General features: G+C 44.7%; 1 protein-coding gene and 1 non-coding gene across 2 annotated transcripts; both read right to left on the bottom strand.

Moving 5' to 3' along the window:
- On the bottom strand, positions 1-183 carry LOC144498057 (U2 spliceosomal RNA). Its single transcript, XR_013498625.1, has one exon. It is a non-coding gene; the product is annotated as a U2 spliceosomal RNA (small nuclear RNA).
- A 6,367-nt stretch (positions 184-6,550) lies between these two features.
- Positions 6,551-16,465, bottom strand: LOC144497670 (secretory phospholipase A2 receptor-like). Its single transcript, XM_078219113.1, has 4 exons — positions 16,078-16,465; positions 10,951-11,067; positions 8,410-8,778; positions 6,551-6,689 (listed from the first exon to the last, which is right to left on the bottom strand). The coding sequence occupies exons 1-4, from the start codon at positions 16,463-16,465 to the stop codon at positions 6,685-6,687; spliced, it is 879 nt and encodes a 292-aa protein (XP_078075239.1). The 3' UTR covers positions 6,551-6,684.
- Between the last annotated feature and the right edge of the window lie 8,174 nt (positions 16,466-24,639).

Here is a 24,639-nt window from a genome sequence, read left to right as displayed (position 1 = left end):
AAAAGGCCGAGATGCCGCTTTTAAAAATTACTTCATATGAAACATATGAAGCCTCAGTGTAACCTAATGACCTCAACCAAGCGCGGCCGACCATGGGCTGCCGACCATACTACACTTGATCTTAGCCAAAAGGATTGATAAGAACAGATACACTTGATCTTAGCCAAAAGGCCGAGAAGCGATACTCATTTAATACCTCGCCCATTTCCTCTGGCTCCATGCATAGATTCCTTCCCTTATCCTCAAGTGGACCAACCCTCTCACTCTTTATACATGTATAAAAAGTCTTGGGATTTTCCTTAATCCTGCTGGCCAATGCTTTTTCATAACCCCTTTTAGCCATCTTAGGTGGCGACCAAACACCCAGAATTTAAACTTGAATTAACATAATTTTGCTTGATTATTATACATTTAATAGCAGATAGAACTGACAGGTGTAAAATTAGTTTGCAGTCTAAAGCGTACATCAAACTCAAAGTCCTTCAAAGCTCCATATCCCTATACAAAAACACATAGGTCCTCTCCTTCTAAGAGCTCGCCTGATCCTCAGCCAAAGAGCAGAGAACAGCCAACCATGGACACAGTCTTCAGTAGCAAACAGTGCACATCTGCAGAACCTCCTCAGCTCAGTCAGGATGTTGTAGATTCACCCATGTCGCTTTCTCAGCTCCTGGATCTGGACTCTATCCTCTTCCACCTGCCTGTACTGCACCACCAGACTCATCAGCTGCATTTATCAGGCTTGGGTGACTGTTTATTCCTCGCCTCAACCAGTTTCAGCTGGCTGCCCAGAATGTTTGGTTGCTAAAGTTAGGAGGGAGGGTGGCTTCCTTTTTCAATCAGGGTGGTCTGTTCTGCAAAAAAAATACAAGTTTTTCAATCACTGATTCCATCACCATACTGACCTGAAAGCAGATCAGGTTAAAGTGGTTTTTACAGACAGTAGGGTAGGAGATGAAGTGGCTGAATCATTTCATCTGTGGACTAAAAATCTAGAAAATTCTGGAAAATGCTGAAGGCTTCAGACAGGATCAGCAGAAGGAGAAACACTTCCAGTCAATCATCAGCACTGAAGAAAGATAGGAGTGTCACAGGTTAGATGTGGGGAGCAATCCAAAACAAGGCAGGAGAAATTTTATTCAATCACAGAATGCGGTTACCACTGCCAGGCCTGCATTTTTTGTCCATCTCTAATTGCCACTGAGAAGGTAGTGGTGAGCCACCTTGAACCACTGCAATCCCTTAGGTGTAGGTACACCCATAGTGTTGTTAGGACAGAGTTCCAGGATTTTAATCCATTGACAGTGAAGGAACAGTGATATATTTCCAAGTCAGGATGGTGAGTATATTGAAGGGAAATCTCCAGGTGATGTGCCCCGATGCCTGCTGCTCATGCCCTGGATGGGAGTGGTCATGGGTTTGGAAGGTGCTGTCCAAGGGTCCTTGGTGTGCAGCTGCACTGCATCTTGTAGCTGGCACACACTTTGCCATTGAGTCAGTAGTGGTGAGAGCTAATGGTTAAGGTGATGGGGTGCCAATCAAGCTGGATGCTGTTGATCTTCAAGGGTTGTTGGAGCTGCACTCTTCCAGGCAATTCGAGTATATGCCATCAGATTAAACATCAAAATGCACACAAGCGTGTGGCAAAGGGATCAATGGTAATGGGACAGGGGGAAAAAAAAACACGAGATTGGTTTAGGGGAGGAGCAAATGGGAAAAGTAAAATCTTTAGCAGCCTTTGCCATGCAAAAAATAATGTTGAAAGCAAGTGCCCACTTGAGAAATGAAGCGTAGTGCACAAGTTTGCAGTCAGTATCTCATCTTTTCCAAAAACAAAATTCTGGAAAATCTCAGCAGGTCTGACAGCATCTGTAGGGATAGAATAGAGCCAACGTTTCAAGTCTAGATGAGCCTCAAAGCAGTTTTTTGTTCCAGATTCCAGCATCCGCAGTATTTTGTTTTATCATGCAGTCTTTTGATTCCCCACTTTGCTTAATGACAGCACTCGCAAGGAGACAGGAACGTCAGGAGAGAAGTTAGAATCAACATTCCCTCAAAAAAAAAAGGTTGAAAGTGTGGAACACAGTCCCACCAATTATAGCAGGGGCTTTAATCAGTTTGGACCAGCGATCAGTTACCCATCATAGATGCACCCTTTTTTAAAAGGCAGATGTATTATTTTAGAGAGAGCAGGGAAACAAGAAATGAAAACTTGCCCCTTTAAGCCATTTCTCAAAAATTGTCCCTTTGACCAAACGGGTCATCTGTCCTGATCTTGCCTTGCGCTGTCAAGCGTTTGCCTCCAAATTCGGTGAAGCACCCGGTGATATTTCACTACGTTAGAAGGGTGATGTAAATTCAACTTACCGCTGAGACAAAGATAACCACGGGAGTGACTCAAAGGGGATAACTTGTTTTAACATGGCACTAATACCCTCAGTGTCTTGTCGCATCCGGTAATTCGATCTGCCAAATTTGAAATTTAAACCCTCTGAAGAACTGGCAGGATTAAGAGGTGTAGGCCATTCAGCCCTTCCAACCCTGATATACCCGATGAGATTATGGCTGATGTGGACATGATCTACTGCAATTCTGTGAACACTACCTTAAATAAATCCGACACCAGCCACCACTGTCCTCTGATTTAAAAAATTCTCATTTCCATTTAAATGAATTTTCTCAGGGCACTGGGGGAGTTGGGGGTCCTGCAGCTGATCTCAGCTAACACAGACTTGCAAAAGACAGTGCAGTTAAAGGCATTCTTTATTTGACCAACACATAGGGAGTGAGAGTCAGAGGATTTCAACTTCTGACGTTACATCAGATTTACATTTCTAAATATTCGATTCTCCCGCCCAACCCGTCATCCAAACTGGATGGTCCAATTACATTAATACACAGTATTTACTTTGGCCATAGGCATCCTACCTTCCAGCAGAATTAGGAATTCATTGGTCAACTGAACCTAGAGGTTATTCCCCCACCACCTCCCCCCCCCCCAAAAAAAAAAACCTTACCTACACAAACCCAGTACGTTCAAGGATTGCTCCAAACACCTGCAATCCTGAGATTGAGAAGGGAGTCATCGTTACTGTTTTGTCCCTTATCAATGGACACTGAATACATCTACTCATTAACTTTGGTGGCTTGTAGCTGCCTGGCCTGTCCCCAATAGGGTATATGCTTCATAGAATCCTACAGTGCAGGCCATTCAGCCAATCAGGTCTACACTGAGCACAATCCCACCAAGTCCCTATTGCATAACGCCATGCATTTACCCTAACTTGTCCCCCGACACAAAAAGAGCAATTTAGCATTGCCAATCCATCTAACCCCCACATCTTTGGACTTGCATTGTTCCAAAAGAATGCTGTCCAATTAAGCTTACCATTATCCTTCAAGAGTAAATTGCTTGCCAATGCTCAAAAAAATAAAAATTAAATCCATATTTGTTCAAAAATTATATATGCTTATGTCACATACATCACACCTGACCTTCGCATATCGACTGGTCACTATTTTACATTAATCCGTTTAGTCTTCAAAAAGCAGGGTCTTCTACAGCCATCTTAATTGGTGAGCCACTTTCCATTTCCCCATGGTTTTCTCTCGGAACGAAAATCTAGCATCCACAAAACCATGCGCAATTCCTAGAAAATTTATCCTGTCCCAGTAACTAAACCAATTTGCCACATTAATAGCATTACCATCGCTGAATCGCCCAACATACAAATACTACGAATTCAATAGGTTAGAGGCTGGGAAGCCTGTGGTAATCCACCTCCTGACTCCCTGAAGCCTATCCACCATCTATAAGGTACAAGACAAGTGAGGAAATACTTCGTGTATTTGAGTCCAATATGGAATAGCAGCCTTAAGGATCAGGTGGAGATAATTCGGTAGTTAACTATGCAAAATGCTCTCTTGTTGCGATGGCTATGAAAAGAGCCGTTGCGCTGTCTGAAAGGGAATTACTGAGCTGAGGAGCTCTCCCCAACGCGCTAAGCCTGGTCTAGTGATAGTGACCCATTTGGCGGGCATTGCGCACAATTTGGTGGCCTCGAAGAGCTCCACCAGGTGGTCTCCTACAGACCCACGACTAGAAGCACAGATCGGACGCTTTAATGGCAGTTAGCAGATCAGTTGTCATAGCAGCAGATTTCTCGCGGAGCCGCCACAAGCACTCAGACGTACATTTCCTCCCTTTCTCACTCCCTCCCGAAACTGCAACTGGAGCCTCCGGCGCTGCTCCTTTTATAGAGCACAGCCCGCCGCCGGCAGACGCCACAACCTCGCTGATTGGTCAGCTGGAAGCGGCTCCTGATTGGTCCGACAAGCGCCGCCAGCCGATTGGTTGAAGCTTACCCTTCAGCGGACGAACCTGATTGGCTGCTTCCGCGCGTTCTGATTGGATCGTTTTTCAATCCCGGAAATGAACCTTTCCCAGCCCGGGAAATTCAAAACTCCTTCCCTTCCCTGTATTTTTCATTCGCTAAACTTGCATTATCTTTAGCCCAAACGAGCGTCCGGCTGAATTCTGATGCCTCGGCCTAACTGTCCACTCTCAGGAGCCGCGATTCACAGCACCAACCCCACCCCAAACACACACGAAACACACACGCACTCATACAATACAGCAGACATAGAATCCCTACAGTGCAGGAAGAGGCCATTCGGCCCATCGAGTCTGCACCGACCACAATCCCACCCAGGCCCTACCCCCATATCCCTACATATTTTTACCCGCTAACCCCTCTAACCTACACATCTCAGGACACTAAGGGGCAATTTTAGCACGGCCAATCAACCTAACCCGCACATCTTTGGAGACAGTACAGACACACACACACTCTAACTCAGAGATACTCACACAAGCTGACACATTGGTATCGGTATTTCGACCAATTCTAACATGAAATAAACTTCACATCTTTCAATCATTCTCAGGAGCCACACTTGATCGTGGTGGCACCAGCATATTCGAATGTCTGTGGCATCAAAGCACAACCCAACATCACAGAATTCTTACGATGCCGAAGGAGACCATTTAGCCCATCGTGCCTGCACCAGGTCTCCAAATAAGTATCATGACTTGGTGCCAATCCCCTAACTTTTCCTCCGTACACCTACACACCTGTTTCTGTTCAAATAATCATCTAATGCCTTTTTGAATGCCTCTTTTGAACCTGTCTCCACCATACTTCGAGGCAGTGCATTCCAAATCAAACCACTTTTATCCTAGTGAAAATGTTACATATCCTTCGACATTACTTTTTGCATTGATGCAAATCAGTCGGTGTGCTTAATGCGGTACTATTCAATGCTGCACCCTTGCGACACTAAATTTCACCACCAGTCCCACCACCCAACTGCGATTCAAGGTTCTGGAAGAAGACAAAGGAATTGACACAGCTCGCCCTTCCGAAAATTTTATTAAGCTAGTTTTACGAGACTGAGACTGATTGGGCGATCCATTTCTATGGGAATGAATTGACACTAAGCATATCGAATCAGTGATAAATACACTTCAGGATCACAGGAGTGCAGCACAAGCTGTGTTCAACTTTAGAAATAAAATCCCAACAGCCTATAACAGTTTTCAAAAGGAACAACAATTTTTAACTGGATGAGAAAAGGGTGCTGATTTTGATTTGATTTGATTTATTATTGTCACTTGTATTGGGATACAGTGAAAAGTATTGTTTCTTGAGCACTATACAGCCAAAGCATACTGTTCATAAAGTACATAGGGGAGAAGGAAAGGAGAGAGTGCAGAATTACAGTCACAGCTAGGGTGTAGAGAAAGATCAGCTTAATATGAGGTAGGTCCATTCAAAAGTCTGATGGCAGCAGGGAAGAAGCTGTTCTTGAGTTGGTTGCTAAGAGGTTGAATTAGAGCATTGTTAGAGAGTTTATAAGAGTTAGAGTACAGTTTTAAAAGCATAGAACAAGAGTAAAAGATAGAATTAGAGGGTATGCTCGGGACAGCTCGCAAAAAGTTGCCATGCTCTGGCGTGTCACTGATTGGTTGAGTCATTGCCCTGGAAAATTCACCAAGAAACTATTATCTAATTCTCAGAAGGTGCAATGACTGGACATGTTCTTTTGGTTGCAGATGACAATCCCTACATATGAATATATGTAGCTTCTAGCAAGTGCAAATGTGCCACATAGTTATTCTCAGCACACTCAGGAGTGTTCAGCAGGTGCTGCCCAATCGTGGATACACATCTAATGTCAATGGCCTAACTTCTGCTGCTTGTTCATATGCTCGTAATTCTTTGAAAATCATGATCCTGGAGTTTAGCTCAACCACCCAGCCCTTCATTCAAAACAATAACTTGGCTGCAAGAGTCAACTGAATCCGGCACCGTTCACTTAACCGGTTGTATTCATTCACAAGCATTGATGTACAAGTCTCTCCGGTGGCCATCTGGAGCCCAAGGAACAAATGTCATTTTGTCACCAGGTAGTAGGTTTCTGGGCGGCAGTCCCACAGCCATGGAGGCTAGACCGAGGAGGCCGAGGCAAGTGCATGACTTTCAGGGTAATGAGATACGATTATCTGAGGACAGGGAGCATTCATTAAGATTTCATCTCAAGGCTTGCAGAGAAGTTTCGAGTAACCCACGACATCCTCCATCTGCTTATTCTCCTCCTGAGCAGAGGGCAAAGCGCTCACTGTTATTCTGAAATCAGGGTGGAAGATTCATTTAGAAGCACGGCCATCACAAATATCGCTTGTAAAACACGCGCACTGGGCAAATGGGTGGACGGGTTTGTGAAGGCAGAGCATAAACTGCACTTAAACTATGTCAGAAGGATATCAGGCGTAACAGCATAAGACATTTCTGTAATGAAAGCATGGTAATCTTTTTTTCAATTCTTTCAGGGAAAGGCTAGTTGCGAGCGGGATACAGATTACAAAGAGATATTGAAAGGTTAAGTAAGTGAGCAAAAGTTGGCAAAGTATAATGTGGGAAAATGTGAAGTCATTCATTTTGGAAGGGAGAACAAAAGAACAGAGTATTATTTAAATGGAGAAAAACTGCAGAAAGCTGCAATACAAAAGGACTTGGAGGTACTTGTGCATGAAACACAGAAAGCTAGCACACAGATGCAGCAGGTAAACAGGAAGGTTAATGGAATCAGATACAATTGTACGGGGCTTTGGTAACGCCACAATCTCGAATACTGTGTGCAATTTTAACCTTCATAATTAAGGAAGGATATGTCTGCATTGGAGGTGGCACAGCGAAGCTTCACTATTTTGACTCCTGGGACAAGGGTGTCATTCTATGATGAGAGGCTGAGTAAATTGAAGATATATGCAAATAGAGTTTCAAAGGATTGGAAGTGATCTCATTGAATTATACTAAATGCTGAAAGGGCATGATAAGTAACAAGGGCACAGCCTCAGGGTAAGGGGCCAATCATTTAGGACTGGCTTATAAATGGGGTTTCATGAAAATGGAACCACTCCTGGAGCTTTTTCCCTGACCCACCTGTAAGATACCCACGACATACAGACATATACTGAAAAAATTTCAATTAATCACATATGTTCATCAGATTTTCCTTCTTTCTTTTCTCGAAAGGATAGCTTGCACAGGGTTACAAATAATGCAATGGTCAAGTTTCCACCTTCAGGGCATGGCTGACCTTTAAGCAAGAAAAAAACTAATTGAAGCAAGGAGTGGGCTCCTTGTCAGGAAGGAATATCGAACAAAGGATTTGTCATCTTGCACCTAGATAGATTATATCATAAAATAAACAAGGTAGAATTCAACAGATGATTAGAGAAATGCAAAAAAAGACTTAATTGATAAATAGTTCCTATTGGGCCAGATAGGAATCATTAAGGTTACAAGGGATAAGATTGTGTGACTCGAGTCCTATAAAGTATAACCTGAGGTTTACCTCCCTATCCAGAGTTGAAGTGGTTAATATTGTTCATTTCTAGTTGACCATTACTGAAGACATTGAGTGTGTCGAACGCGTTAGTGATGATTTACAATGGCGTAGAGTCTTAAGAATAATAGCGGGTAACCTGCGGCCTGTGAGCTATCTGCAGCCCATCTGGGTTCTGAGTGCAGCCCATGAGACATTTTGTTGACTGTTGCTCATGTGCAGTGTTGCCACATTCCGCTGATATCCATCCGCATAGTTTTTTTCCTACCGGTATGACTGAAGTGATACGCACGTAAAGCAAAGGCAAGTGAAGTGAGGCACTTGCTGATTGCTCACAACATTGACTGGGAGAGCCATGAGCCCAATCAATATTTCTCATGCTTTTCCCATTTGAAGTTGATGATTGTTCTATTCATATATGAATTATTAAGCATTTTCTATAACTCGTTATGAAACATTCAGTGTGTATTAAAGGGGTCGTGGTTAATGACTGCTCACCCGAGTAACAGATGAAGGAGAACTTAAAGTCACAGGGCACATCCTTCCAGAGCCCATTGGCCATAATGACACAGACAGACATGGTGGCGAAATCCATGGGGTAGAAAGTGTCCCAGTTGAAAAATGAGGCTGATTCCCCGTTGGTCCACATCCAGCTGTACTCAGCGTAGTGTTCATTGTACAGTCCGATCCAGGCTGGCTCGTTCAGGCTGAGCAGATTGGAGGCGATGTTATTCTCCTCCTTGTTACGCACACTGAGCAGCTCCATGTACCGGTTCCGACACTGATCTCGGGCCTCACCCCAGGTTGTCTCGTCTTTGATGAGGAAGAACACCCGGTCGGAGGACTTTGGGGTCATCGGGGACTCACCTAGGGAGTGAGAGAACATAGAACATAGAAAAACTACAGCACAAACAGGCCCTTCGGCCCACAAGTTGCGCCGGTCATGTCCCTACCTACATAGGCTCATAAATAGACTTACCTATAACCCTCAATCCTATTAAGTCCCATGTACTCATCCAGAAGTCTCTTAAAAGACCCTATTGAGTTTGCCTCCACCACCACTGACGGCAGCCGATTCCACTCACCCACCACCCACTGAGTGAAAAACCTACCCCTGACATCTCCTCTGTACCTACTCCCCAGCACCTTAAACCTGCGTCCTCTCGTAGCAACCATTTCACCCTGGGAAAAAGCCTCTGAGAATCCACCCGATCTATACCTCTCAACATCTTGTAAACCTCTATCAGGTCACCTCTCATCCTTCGTCTCTCCAAGGAGAAAAGACCGAGCTCCCTCAACCTATCCTCATAAGGCATGCCACCCAATCCAGGCAACATCCTTGTAAATCTCCTCTGCACCCTTTCTATGGCTTCCACATCCTTTCTGTAATGAGGCGACCAGAACTGGGCACAGTACTCCAGGTGGGGTCTGACAAGGGTCTTATAAAGCTGCATCATTATCCCCCGACTCCTAAACTCAATCCCTCGATTGATGAAGGCAGCACACCATACGTCTTCTTAACCACCTCCTCCACCTGCGAGGCTGATTTAAGAGTCTCATGGACCCGGACCCCAAGGTCCTTCTGATCCTCTACACTGCTAAGAGTCTTACCCCTGATATTATACTCCTTCATTCCATTGGACCTGCCAAAATGGACCACTGCACATTTATCCGGTTTGAAGTCCATCTGCCACTTCTCTGCCCAGTCTTGCATCCTATCTATGTCACTCTGCAGCTTTTGACATCCCTCCAAACCATCCACAACACCACCAACCTTCGTGTTGTCGGCAAACTTGCCAACCCATCCCTCCACTTCCTCATCCAGGTCATTTATGAAGATGACAAACAGCAAGGGTTCCAGAACAGATCCCTGGGGCACTCCACTGGTGACCAACGTCCATTCAGAAAAAGACCCATCTACAACCACTCTCTGCCTTCTGCAGGCAAGCCAGTTCTGGATCCACAAGGCAACAGACCCTTGGATCCCATGCCCTCTCACTTTCTCGAGAAGTATTGCATGGGGGACCTTATCGAACGCCTTGCTGAAGTCCATGTAAACCACATCTACCGCTTTTCCTTCGTCAATGTGTTTAGTCACATTTTCAAAGAACTCCACCAGGCTTGTAAGGCACGATTTGCCTTTGACAAAGCCGTGCTGACTACTTTTCAGCATATTAAACCTCTCTAAATGTTCATAAATCCTGTCCCTCAGGATCTTCTCCATCAACTTACCAACCACTGAGGTTAGACTCACCAGTCGGTAATTTCCTGGGCTATCCCTATTCCCTTTGTTGAATATAGGAAACACATCCGCAATCCTCCAATCCTCCGGAACCTCTCCCGTCTCCATCGACGACGCAAAGATCATCACGAGAGGCTCTGCAATCTCTTCCCTCGCCTCCCACAGTAACCTGGGGTACATCCCATCCGGTCCCGGTAACTTATCTATCCTGATGCTATTCAAAATTTCCAACACATCCTCTTTCTTAATGTCCACAAACTCAATCTTTTCAGTCCGCCGCAATCCTGTAGTACAACCATCCAGGTCTTTTTCCGAGGTAAAGTATTCGTTAAGCACCTCTGCTATTTCTTCCGGTTCTGTACAGACTTTCTCACCTTCACATTTTATAGGTCCGATACCTTCACATCTCATCCTTTTACTCTTTACATATTTATAGAACGCCTTAGGGTTCTCCTTAATCTTACCTGCCAAGTCCTTCTCGTGACCCCTTCTGGCTCTCCTTATTTCCTTCTTAAGTTCCTTCCTACAAACCATATAATCATCTAGATCCCTATCATCGCCTAGCTCTCTGAACCTTTTGTACGCTTTCCTTTTCTTTTTGACTAGGTTCAGCACAGCTTTCGTGCACCACGGTTCCCGTAACTACCAAAACCTCCCTGTCTCATTGGAACATGAGGCGTTTTAAATTTGGCTTCATTCGCCAAAAGGGACGGAAGCGCCACATTGACGTTGGAATCTGAAACAAAAACAGTGAAGGCTGGAAAATCTCGGTAGGTCCGAGATTGATTCCTAGTTACCTGTAGGTACAATCTTTTCAGAGAACGGACGTGGTTTCTCCTCATCATCGACCACAGTTAATGCATCATTAGTTAACAACGTGTCTGCAGTTGGCTTTTTGGATGTTCCCAACAGATCTGCAGAAATAGAACAAATGTAAGAGATGAAGACTCCACAGTTCAACTCTCTTGTAACACATTAGTTAATATTAAGCCAACCTCGTCTAAAGTAGGGCCTGAGTGCTGGATGTGGGCCCAGGTGCAGAGCTCTGGGAAACCCAGGACACCAGTTTATCAAACTCTCAGCCCATCAGGGTGAGTTTCAGTGGAGGATTTACTCTTGGAGGGAGCAACTCCTCGAAGTCCCAGTGTCTGTGTGTCTAAACAAATCGCATCCACTGGTTCTTCCTGGTCATCTCTAGTAGCTACATCCCCAAAGTATTCCAATAGACTCGTCAAGATGATTTCCCCTTTGTAAATCCATGCTGACTTTCTCTGATTATACCACTGCTTTCCAAATGCTGTGCCATCAAATCCCTGATAATGGACTCAAGCAACAGGGGGGCACAGTGGTTAGCACTGCTGCCTCACAACACCAAGGTTCGATTCCCGGGTTGGGTCACTCTCTATGCGGAGTCTACATGTTGTGCCCATGTCTGCATGGGTTTACTCCAGTTTCCTCCCATAGTCTGAAAGATGTGCTGGTTAGGTGCATTGGCCACACTAAATTCTCCCTCAGCGTACCCAAACAGGCACTGGAGTGTGGCGACTAGGGGATTTTCATAATAACTTAATTGCAGTGTTAATGTAAGCCTACTTGTGGCACTAATAAATAAATTTTAAAAACAGTACTGATGTTAGGTTCACTGGTCTATAGTTCCCTGTTTTCTCTCTACCTCCCTTTTTGAATAACAGGCTTACATGAGCTACATTCCAATCTGTAGGAACTAGTCCAGAGTCCAAAGAGTTTTGGAAAATGACCTCCAAAGGATCTACTATTTCCAGGATAATTTCCCTAAGTACTCTGGGATGAAGATTATCAGACCCTGGAAATTCATCCACCTTCAATCCCATTTCTCTACTAATGCTGATTTTCTTCAGCTCCTCACTAAAAGTTGTTTCTCACAGAACTTCTGCTGGTGGCGACTAGGGGATTTTCACAGTAACTTCATTGCAGTGTTAATGTAAGCCTACTTGTGACACTAATAAATAAACTTAAAAACTCACAACTTCAACATTATTCATGTCTTCCTTTGTGAAGACTGAAGCAAAGTATGAATTTAATTCCTCAGCCATTGATATGTTCCCCGTTATGAATTCTCCTGTTTCTGACTGAAAAGGCCTACATTCATTTTTGTCAATCTTTTTCTCTTTATATAGCTGTAGAAACATTTACAGTCAGTTTTTATGTTCCCCATATTCTTCCTTTCGTACTCAGTTTTCCTCTTTTTAATCAATCCCTCGGTCCTCCTTCGCTGAATTGTAAACTGCTCCCAATCCTCAGGTCTATTGCTTTTTCTCGCCAATTTGGATGTTTCTTCTTTCAATCTAATTTCCCTTGTAAGCCATGGTTTGGCCAAAGTTCCCTTTACACTCTTGCGCCAAACAGGAATAAACAACTTCTGGAGTTCACCTATTCATTCCTTGACTGCTCGCCATTGTCTGTCCACTGTCCTTCCTTTCTGTAATGTTTCCCAGTCCATCATAGACATGATGGACTGGAAATTCATGCCTCATACCATCATTGTTACCTTTACTGAGATTATGGACCCTGGTCTCAGAATCAACTACATCATTATCCACCTTGACAAAGAATTTTCTCATATCATGGTCACTCTGCTTCAAGGGTTCCGTCACAACTCAATTGCCAACCAATCCTTTCTCCTTGCACAATACCCAGCCCAAGATGGCCTGTTCCCTTGTTGGTTCTTCAACATATTGGTCCAGAAAACCATCCCATATACACTTAACCGGTGGCACTGTGGCACAGTGGTTAGTGCTGCTGCCTCACAGTGCCAGGGACCTGGGTTCGATTCCCAGCTTGGGTCACTGTCTATGTGGAGTCTTCATGTTCTCCCTGTGTCTGCGTGGGTTTCCTCCGGGTGCACCAGTTTCCTCCCACAGTCCGAAAGATGTGCTGGTTAGGTGCACTGGCCATGCTAAATTCTCCCTCAGTGTACCCGAACAGGTACCGGGGTGCAGCGACTAGGGGATTTTCACAGTAACTTCATTGCAGTGTTACTTGTGACAGCCTACTTGTGACACTGATAAATAAACATAAACTCCAGAAATTCCTCCTCTATTGTGCTGTGACTAATTTGACTCTCCCATCTATATGCAGATTAAAGTCACCCATAATGACAGATGTTCCTTTAACACATGCATCTCTAATTATTCAGTGTTGTCCAATCGTGGATACACATTTAACATTGGGCATTCCTGGTTGAGTAAGGTTGGCACTCTGCCTATTGTGAGCAGCTGGAATCACATGCTTTTTGATATAATCCTGCTGCCAGTCGCTGGGCCAGCACATCTGGCATCACACCAGCATTGAAATTCATATAGCAAGTTGGTCAGGTACATCGTCCTTTTGGCCTGAGGCAACAGCATCCAGTTCGTGGAACATGCTGCCTGTGTTGCTACTGCAACTTTAGCAGTATTCATCCTCAGCGTAAAGCAACGGAACAGAGGTTGGATAGCAAGAAATGCGACGCAGTCAATTTTATAAGACACTTACCGATTGGAACACCGGTTAAGGTTTGAATGGACATTTTGTTGACACCTCGATCTTACACAGGTCTGAGTGGGCAGCCCGATGGGCTGGGTGGGCAACCACTCCACAGGTTAGCCAATTCCGCATTCTCTCCTCTTGAAATTTCCATTCGATTTATTTGGGACGATTTTTATTCATAGCCCCTAGTTCCATTTCACCGTGAGTGCACACCTCTGTGTCTAGCCTGTTCAGCATAATTTTTAAGCTTTCTGTACGCTGACCCCTCAGTCTTCTCTTTTCGGAGATAGGGGCCACACCAGTTCCTTGTCTGCCTCTGTTACCTCTTCTCCATAATTTTTGTAATGTCAGGGAACAGAACTGGGCATGGGATACTGAGATTCTCCTTGTTACTTGGTTCCACTTGTGCCTAGTCTTGGGGGTACTTGTACATGCAACACAGAAAGCTAGCACACGGGTGCAGCAGGTTATAAGGAAGGTTAATGGAATGTTGGACCTTACTTCAAGGGGGTTGGAGTATAAGAGTAGGGAACTGTAAAAGGTACAGAGGTACATATCTGGAATACTGAGAGTTGTTTTGGACCCCTTATCTAAGGATCGATATTATTTAATTGGAGGACTTTCAGAGAAGGTTCACTGGGATGATCCCTGGTATGGAGGCATTGTCTTATGAGCAAAGGTTAAACAGGTTGGGACTTTACTCAGTGGAATTGAGAAGCAGATCTGATTGAAACATAGGGTGGGATTTTCTGGCCGCGCACAGCTCAAACCGAAATATTTCACCGAGGTCAACAGACTTTTAAATGGTCCACCAAATCCTCTGTCCCATCCGCTACGATTCCCACAGAGTTACCCAGCAGGATTCTTAAAGTACTTGACAGGCTGAATGCTGAGAGAATGGCCGGAATTTTACCGGCCCACCCGCCGCGGGAATTGTAGTGGGCGAGAGGCAGAGCATGGGAAGTTCCATTGACCTCGGGCAGAATTTTACAGTTTCGGGACGAGCGAGGTCGTAAAATCCCACCCAATGTTTCCCCTCATGGGAGAGTGTAGGACCAGAGGGCAAAGCCTCAGAATAAAGAGACACCAATTTAATATGAGATGACCTTCTCTCAGAGGGTTGTGAGTCTTCGGATCTCTTTGCCACAGATAGCAGAGTCCTTGTGTACATTTAAGGCTGAGATAGATTGGTTTCGGATCATTAAGGGAATCAAGCGTTATGAGGAAAGGGAAGTAGATGTGAGGAATGTCGGATCAGCCCTGATCTTATTGAATGCTGGAGCAAGATCGATAGGCTGAATGGCCGTCTCTGGCAGGTTGTAACCTGTGGAGTGTTGCAAGGATCAGTGCTTGAGCCTGAGCTATTTACAATCTATATTAATGACATGGACAAAGAGGCCAAAAGTAATGTATCTAATGTACCCCGGAACTTGTATAGGGACTCCCCAATTGACCTCTCTATAGGACTCGTAGATTACGAGCTCCCTGGTGATTGGTAATTACCTTACCAAGTGGAGTTCATATACCAAGCCCTTTATAAAGCAGGCCCCTGAGTGGATGCATTGGTGTATTGGCCTGCTTGGGACCTGTTTGCGTTCACCACAGGCTTGTGGTTTTGCTTTACACTATTTTGTGCAAGAAAGCTGCTTCCTGGAGTTATTACACTAAGTTTGTCTGATGATACAAGTGACGATACTAAATACATGGTTTGGTGAGAGGGAGGAGGCTTAGTTTCAAGGGAAGAAGCCATAAGATATTGGTTCATTTATCTAAGAAAGTCTGAGAGAATTCATTAAATCAGACATCTGGACATGGGAGGAATGTTTGAAATCCACAAACCAAGACACAAGCTAGGATATCAAGGATAGTTCGTAACAATAATGATTAGGTCAGCTAACATGATTAAGTTATCACATTGATTAGATACTATAATTAAGCAAGCGCTCCATGGTCGTGATTGGTGTTTAACAATTGTATCTTGTGCATGAAATAACTATAATCAGTAGTTGTGAGCGGATAGAGATAACTCCCATACCTTGATTGGCATAGGTTAATTACTTGTAATCAAATCTGAAACTATATCTGCTTGTGTATTCCTGAAATTTATACTCTGGCTGGCCGCAACTGACCTTAATATATTAATGATCAAGCATTTTCTGAGCTCATTATGACATATTCGGTGTGTACTAAATGTATTCAATCTTATTCACAGGGTCATGGTTAGTGAGAACAAGTCTGATTTCAATTTTGTGGAGATGAAGGAGGCCCAATCATACAGCCCATCATTCACCAGCCTGGGCTGCCCATTGCTGTTTAAGAAAGATAAGCTCACCCCACCAGCACCAGAGAGGAAGACCCCGGCAGCACTCAGATAATGCCAGCCTTACAGGTGCAAGGGCTTTGTAATGACTGCTTACCCGAGTAACAGATGAAGGAGAAGTTCAAGTCACAGGGCACATCCTTCCAGAACTCATTGACCATAATGACGCAGACGGACATGGTGGTGAAATCCATGGGGTAGAAAGTGTCCCAGTTGAAAAATGAGGCTAATTCCCCGTTGGTCCACATCCAGCTGTACTCAGCGTAGTGTTCATTGAACAGTCCGATCCAGGCTGGCTCGTCCAGGCTGAGCAGCTTGGCAGCGATGTTGTTCTCCTCCTTGTTACTCACACTGAGCAGCTCCATGTACTGGTTCCGACACTGATCTCGGGCCTCACCCCAGGTCATCTCGTCCTTGATGAAGAAGTACTCCCGGCCGGAGGACTTTGGGGCAAAGGGGGGCTCACCTAGGAAGCGGGAGAACATGAGGTGTTTTAAATTTGGCTTTATCCGCCAAACTAGGACCAAACCGGGAGACTAGGACGCGGGGGCACAGCCTTAGAATAAAAGGGAGTCGCTTTAGAACAGAGATGAGGAGAAATTTCTTCAGCCAGAGAGTGGTAGGTCTGTGGAATTCATTGCCACAGAGGGCTGTGGAGGCCGAGACGTTAAGCGTCTTCAAGACAGAAATTGATAAATTCTTGAGTTCTCGAGGAATTAAGGGCTATGGGGAGAGAGCGGGTAAATGGAGTTGAAATCAACCATGATTGAATGGTGGAGTGGACTCGATGGGCCGAATGGCCTTACTTCCGCTCCTATGTCTTATGGTCTTATGGTCTAAAAGAGCCGCATTGACACTGGAATCAGAAACAAAAACAGTGAAGGCTGGAAAATCTCAGCAGGTCGGAGATTGATTCCTAGTTACCTGCAAGTGAATTATTCTCAGACAGCAGATGTGGCTTCTCCTCAGCACTGGTCTCAGGAGGTGTATCAGAACCTAATAATGTCTCTGGAGATTCCCTTTTGGGCTTTTCCAACAGATCTGAGGAAATAGAAGAGAATTTAAAAACAGACCCACCGCCTTGCATCTCACTTTGCAAAATATTAATTCATATTAAGCCAACCTCATCCAAAGTAGGGCCCGGGTGCCGGATGTAGCCCCACGGGGAAGCCCTTCTGGGCAGCCCAGGACACCAGGTTCTCAAAATCCCGGCCCATCAGGTGAGCTTTGGTGGAAGGTTTACACTCGGAGGGAGTGCCTCCTCAGACTTTGGGGTAATTGGGGGCTTGTCAAGGAAGCGGGAGAACATGAGGCATTTTCAATCTGGCTTCATCCTTCAAAAGGTACGGAAGAACCGCATTGATGCTGCAATCTGAAACCAAAACAGTGAAGGCTGGAAAATCTCGGCAGGTCCAAGATTGATTCCTAGTTACCTGCAAGTGAACCCTTTTCAGTGAGCTGGTGTGGTTGCTCCTCAGCATTGATCACAGGCGATATATCATCATCTAATGTGGTTGAGGTTGTTGTTTTGGGTTTTTCCAATAGAGCTGCAGAAATAGAAGAGATTTTAATAACAGACCCTAAAATAAAGTTTATTTCATAGATCATAGAATCCTACAGTACAGAAGGAAGCCATTTGGCCCATCGAGTTTGCACAGACCACAATCCCACCCAGGCCCTATCCCCATAACCCCATGCATTTACCCTAGCTAGTCCCCCTGACAGTAAGGGGCAATTTAGCATGGCCAATCAACCTAACCCGCACACCTTTGGACTGTGGGAGGAAACAGGAGCATCCGGAGGAAACCCATGCAGACACGGGCAAAATGTGAAAACTCCACACAGACAGTGACCCAAGCCGGGAATTGAACCCGGGTCCCTGTGCCGTGAGGCAGCAGTGCTAACCACTGTGCCACCATGCCACAAGTAGGGCTTGCATTAGCACTGCAATGAAGTTACTGTGAAATTCCCCTCTGTCGTGCATCTCACTTGTGGGAGGGAGTTGGTGGGTTGGTGATAATGAGAGACTGAGTGAGTAAGGGAGTCAATGTGATAACCCCCAGGATTTGCATGGGGCATCACTAATTGACATCCCTGTAGGACTCATAGAATAGAAGCTCCCTGGGGATTGGTAATTATCTTACCAGCTGGAACCAGGTGGGGGCGGCACGGTGGCACAGTGGTTAGCACTGTTGCCTCACAGTGCCAGGGACCCGGGCTCAATTCCCAGCTTGGGTCACTATCTGTGTGGAGTTTGCACAGTTCTCCCCGTGTCTGCATGGGTTTCCTCCAGGTGCTCCAGTTTTCTCCCATAGACAAAAGATGTGCTGGTTCGGTGCATTGGCCATTGTAAATTCTCCCTCAGTGTACTCGAACAGGCGCTGGAGTGTGGCGACGAGGGGATTTTCACAGTAGCTTCATCACAGTGTGAATGTGACTAATAAATTAACTTTACGTTACTTTACTAACTCGTATACCAAGCACTTTACCACGCAGGCCTCTGAGCGTGTCCATTGTTTCAGGGAAGCAAACCATAGAATGTTTATCTATTAAAGGCCCTTAGTCTGAGTGAAGTCATTAAATCAGACATCTGGACATGGGAGGGTTGATTGAAATCCACAAACCAAGATACAAGTTCAGATATTAAGAATTGTTTGTAACAATAATGAATTAGGTCAGCTAACATAATTATGTCATCACACTGATTGGATAATATAATTAAGCAAGGGCTCAATGGTGTTTAACATTTGCAGTTTATGCATGATGTAACCATAATCAGTAGTTGTGAGTGGATAGAGATAACTCCTATACCTAGATTGGTATATGTTAACCCTGTCTAACCCTGCTGGAATTTTATAAGTTTCTATGAGATCCCCTCTCACTCTTCTGAACTCCAGTGAATATAATTCTAACCAACTTAGTCTCTTCTCATATGCCTGTATTAAACCCTTTTGGTGTGTTGGAAAGGAAAGAAAATATAATCAAGCCCATGATTTGGACAGCACAGTGGCACAGTGGTTAGCACTGCTGCCTCACGGCGCCAGGGATCCGGGTTCAATTCTGGCCTTGGGAGTTTGCACGTTCTCCCCCTGTCTGAATGGGTTTCCTCCGGGTGCTCCAGTTTCCTCCCAAGCAGATGAGCAGGTTAGGTGGATAAATTGCTCCTTAGTGTCAAAAGATGTGATTACCTATGGGTAAATGCATGGGGTTACATGGATAGGTGGGGGAGAGGACCTGGGTGGGATGCTCTTTCGCAGGGTCGGTGCAGACTCAATGGGTTGCATGGCCTCTTTCTGCACTGTGGGGATTATATGATTTGTGACCCCCTCTATCGTGTGAATGTGGGTGTTCACCAAATCATGATTCCCAACCCCAAAACCATCTGCGATTTAAGGTCCTTACATTGGATGGTCAAACTCTCACTGAAAAAGTTAATAATCACACAATTTTAAAAATCACATAAGCTGCTATGAAAAAAAAGGACTTCTTATGAAGTCTTCACAGATAGGCACCAAGGCCATTAGTCTGAGAAAATTCATTAAATCAGGCATCTGTAACAGGAAAAAGGGAGTGATATGCGGACACAGGAACAGGCTGGGACAATGATAACTTGCAATGATGATTGGATATTATAATGAAGCAAGCATAAGGTGGTTGTGATTGGTTTTAATATCGGAATGATGTAACCTTAATCAATAACTCAGAGTGGATAGAGATAACTCCTTAAACGTGATTGGTATAGACTAATTACTTGTAATTAAATTGCTTGTGCATTTCTGAAATCTGCACTCCACCTAGTTACAGACTGTGACCTGTGATTTTCCAGGGTCCGAGCTATATAGCTTGATTAAAACAACAGTTTAAGAGAACTCTGTGACTTGGTCTGGTTACTTGAAGTATAAACTTGTCATAGAGTCATAGAGGTTTACAGCATGGAAACAGGCCCTTCGGCCCAACTTGTCCATGCCGCACTTTTTTTTAAACCCCTAAGCTAATCCCAATTGCCCGCATTTGGCCCATATCCCTCTATACCCATCGTACCCATGTAACTATCTAAATACTTTTTAAAAGACAACATTGTACCCGCCTCTACTACTACCTCTGGCAGCTTGTTCCAGACACTCACCACCTTCTGTGTGAAACAATTGCCCCTCTGGACACTTTGTATCTCTCCCCTCTCACCTTAAACCTATGCCCTCTCATTTTAGATTCCCCTACTTTTGGGAAAAGATATTGACTATCTAGCTGATCTGTGCCCCTCATTATTTTATAGACCTCTATAAGATCACCCTCAGCCTCCTACGCTCCAGAGAAAGAAGTCCCAGTCTATCCAGCCTCTCCTTATAACGCAAACCATCAAGTTCCGGTAGCATCCTAGTAAATCTTTTCTGCACTCTTTCTAGTTTAATAATATCCTTTCTATAATAGGGTGACCAGAACTGCACACAGTATTCCAAGTGTGGCCTTGCCAATGTCTTGTACAACTTCAACAAGACATCCCAATTCCTGTATTCAATGTTCTGATGATGAAACCAAGCATGCCGAATGCCTTCTTCACCACTCTGTCCACCTGTGACTCCACTTTCAAGGAACTATGAACATGTACCCCTAGATCTCTTTGTTCTGTAATTCTCCCCAGCGCCCCACCATAAACTGAGTAAGTCCTGCCCTGGTTCAATCTACCAAAATGCATCACCTTGCATTTGTCTAAATTAAACTCCATCTGCCATTCGTCAGCCCACTGGCCCAATTGATCAAGATCCCGTTGCAATCGGAGGTAACTTTCTTCACTGTCCACTATGCCACCAATCTTGGTGTCATCGACAAATTTACTAACCATGCCTCCTATATTCTCATCCAAATCATTACTATAAATGACAAATAACAGTAGACCCAGCACTGATCCCTGAGGCACACCGCTGGTCACAGGCCTCCAGTTTGAAAAACAACCCTCTCCAGCCACAGTCTACAGAAGCCAATTTTGTATCCATTTAGATACCTCACCCTGGATCCGGTGAGATTTAACCTTATGCAACAACCTACCATGTGGCACCTTGTCAAAGGCCTTGCTGAAGTCCATGTAGACAACATCAACTGCACTGCCCTCATCTACCTTCTTGGTTACCCCTTCTAAAACTCAATCAAATTTGTGAGACATGATTTTCCACTCACAAAGCCATGCTGACTGTCCTTAATCAGTCCTTGCATCTCTAAATGCCTGTAGATCCTGTCTCTCAAAATACCTTCCAACAACTTACCCACTACAGATGTGAGGCTCGCTGGCCTGTAGTTCCCGGGCTTTTCCCTGCAGCCCTTTTTAAACAAAGGCACAACATTTGCCACTCTCCAATCTTCGGGCACCTCACCGTGTGATTAATTAAAAGGCTGACATCAAAGAGCGCAGCACTCGCCATTCCCACAGCACATGCTGAGCATGTACCGTTTGCTCATATGCAAGTCCTCCGTCCATTGTCTTACCCCCTGCGAGATTTCACAGGAATGAAACCCCCCCGTCTCCCCCCCGCCCCCTCCCCCCCTCCTCGCCGATGATGGGGATCAGCGTCTATGTCAGACCCAGGATGCCTTGAGTCAACTTTGAAGTGCAGCCAAGCTGGCAATGTCGGGTGTGCAGCACCCAATCAGCGCACAGCATGATCCCACAGACACTAAACTGTTTGCCTGCTCTGTTTTCCTTTTTGTTTTTGAGTGACAGACGCTACGGATTCTGGGCTAGTATACCTGGGAGCAATCCCCGGCTTTTCCTGACAACTGCTCACATTTTTACATTCACCTCCACTGGGGCCCTGGGTATAATGTCTCACCCTGTAAAACAGCATTGCTGGCAGTGCAGCACAGGGTCCCCTTGGTATTCCAGTGTGGGGGGGAGGGAGGGGGGGTGTGGGTGAAGTCAGCCTAGACTCTAGGCTCAGGGCTTTGCACTGAGATTTGAGCCCACGACCACCGAACTCAGAGGCCAGTGTGTGCTGACAACTGAACCTTTGAAAAATTAGCTGACACATTCTTAACAATTGCAGGAAAAATTTATTTTAGAAATGAATATATATTAGAAGCAGTTCAGTAAAGATTTCCTCGACTACTACCAGAAATGGGCTGGCTGGCTTATGAGGAAAGGCTGGAGAGGTTAGGTTTGTGCGTACTAGAGTTTAGAAGAGCAACCTTTAAGATCCTGAGGGGTATTGACAGGGTGGACATGGAGAGGATGTTTCCTCTTGTGGGAGAATCTAGAACTGGGGGTCACTGTTTAAGAACAAGAGACTGTTCAGTTAAACCAGAGTTGAGGAGTAATATTTTCTCTCAAAGGGTGGTGAATCTCTGGAACACTCTTCCTCAAAAGGCAGTGGGAGCAGAGTCTTTAATTATCTTTCAAGGCAGAGCTAGAGAAAGGCTATCGGGGGATCTGCAGGAATGTGGGGTTGAAGTGGGGAGAGGGCACACGAGTGGCCTACGCCTCTTCCTAGTTCATATCTTCATAAGTTATTATTGCATCTGTTCTTCCAACCAGCACATTCCCGATCCAATGGAAATTTCTCCTTCCTTAGCTCTATCAAAAACACATGATTTCTGACACCTTTATATATAAATTTTAAAAAACCCTTAACCTACTCAGCTCCAAGGAAATAGTCCCACCTTTTCTGAATAAACAGATGCAGAACCGCGACATTGCTCATTTGTCACTTCAGGACAAATGCAAGAATGCCAAATTTCAAACCATCACAACCATTTATACCACAGGACAAAACAGTGCTGATTGGTTGGCAAGTCAAATCTGATTGGCCGAAGTGTTGCCATGGAGGAAACAATGGGGTATGACAGGTTCCCCAAATCCTTGATAATTAAAGAAAAGGTGCACGGTTTGGGCATGTTGCTCTTGTTTGCAGAGAACTGGTGCTCTGTGTATGAATGTATGTCACATCTAACAAGCTACATTATGGGCTCAGCTGATAATCTTAAATTCAGCACACTCAAGTGCATTCTTACATTACTCTGAAAAACCAAGTTCCTAAATATCTGATGTAATTCTAGTAAATCTCCTTCCTACCTACTAAAGTGTGGTATCACAGAATCGGGCGCAAAGCTTCAGTTCCAGGTGTGTCTAACCTGGACATAACCAAGAAGAGAAATTAGGCAGGATTTCTTTTCACATGGGATGATAAAAGTTTGGAACTTTCTTCCAATGGAGGGAATGTAAAGAGTGGATCTAAGGCAAGTGGATAGAGTCTTACATTATGGAAAACTTTGTTCACCCCCAAACCTGGGGACTCCTGCTGAACTGCGAGTTGTTGCTATTCTATGCCAGGAGAAATTCCCAAAGAGATAAAATGCCGAGTGTGGTAATTATTGCTGGATTCTGTTTATAGTGTTGAAACCTATGGGATGTTGTTTGTGGATGTTTAGCTGAGTTTAGGAAAATAGAGGGTTTTTCCATGCTGACTTCTTGGTCCTCGCCATTCTCTCCCCTTCCTCTTCTCACCCTCTCCAGAAGCTTCCAGCGCTGCTCCTTTTATAAACCGCAGCCCTGCCCCCGACAGGCATCAGAACCTCATGACTGGTCTGCTTGAATCGGCACCTGATTGGTCCGACAAGCTCCGCCAGCCAATTGGTTTATTCCCACGAATCGTATCTAAATTGGCTGGTTTTGCATGTTTGGATCGTTGTTCAATCCCGGAACTGAAACCCCTCCCCCTCCCCCTCCCCAAGCTTGGGAAACTTTAAATTAATTTCACAATTTGATAATTACTCTGGTGAAATTCCCTGAGGTGATTTCTGTGTTGGAGGTGCTACATAAATGCAAGGCGGTGGTAGTGGTGTTGTTGCGTAGAGGACAGAAAAGTAAATGTCCTCTGTCCAATCATGAGCCTTTGCCCTCCAAAAGCATTATATTTCAGCTCTGATGTGGAAACTCTTCAATTGGAATCTCTGGCATCAGTCAGACTTTCAATCATTCACCAGCCCTCTGCCCCTCTCCAAAGCCCACTCCCTGTACTACCCTGGGGCAGTTTGCAAACTCACAATTACTGCTGGTCAACTTCTTTGGCCCTGAAAAACTATTTGTAGAATGACAAATTACTCCATTATGCTAAACTGATTATGTATTTTCAAAATACCTTTCATATCGCTTGTTCATATTTCAGCTTCCATCTTAATCTCACATGTCAGGCCTGACCAATCCCTTCCCTGTAGTATTTTTGTATAGATGTGCAAAATTCAGTCCCTGGTTTGCTGACGTGAGAATGCTTCAATGTGACTGGTTAATTGCATTAATGGAAATTGGGCCATATGCTTAATGCGGCACTCGATCTGTCACTACCCAATTTTGTGCCCCTCGCAACATTAAATTCCACCACCTCATCCCACCACCCAACTGCGTTTCAAGGTTCTGGAAGGAGACAAAGGAATTGACACAGCCTGCCCTTCACCTGACAACTTTATTAAGGCAGTTTTATGAGACTGAGACGGGGAGCGATGCATTTCCATGAGAATTAATTGACACTTAGCATATCGATTCAGCGATAAATACACTTCAGGATCACAAGAATGCAGCACAAGCTGGGTTCAACTTTAGAAATTAAATCCCAACAACCGTTAACAGTTTTCAAAAGGAGCAACAGTTTTTAACTGGATAAGAAAAGGGTGCTGA

The sequence above is a fragment of the Mustelus asterias genome, chromosome 8 (genome assembly GCF_964213995.1).
Source record: "Mustelus asterias chromosome 8, sMusAst1.hap1.1, whole genome shotgun sequence".
NCBI lineage: Eukaryota > Metazoa > Chordata > Chondrichthyes > Carcharhiniformes > Triakidae > Mustelus > Mustelus asterias.
This window is presented reverse-complemented; position numbering and strand designations above follow the sequence as displayed.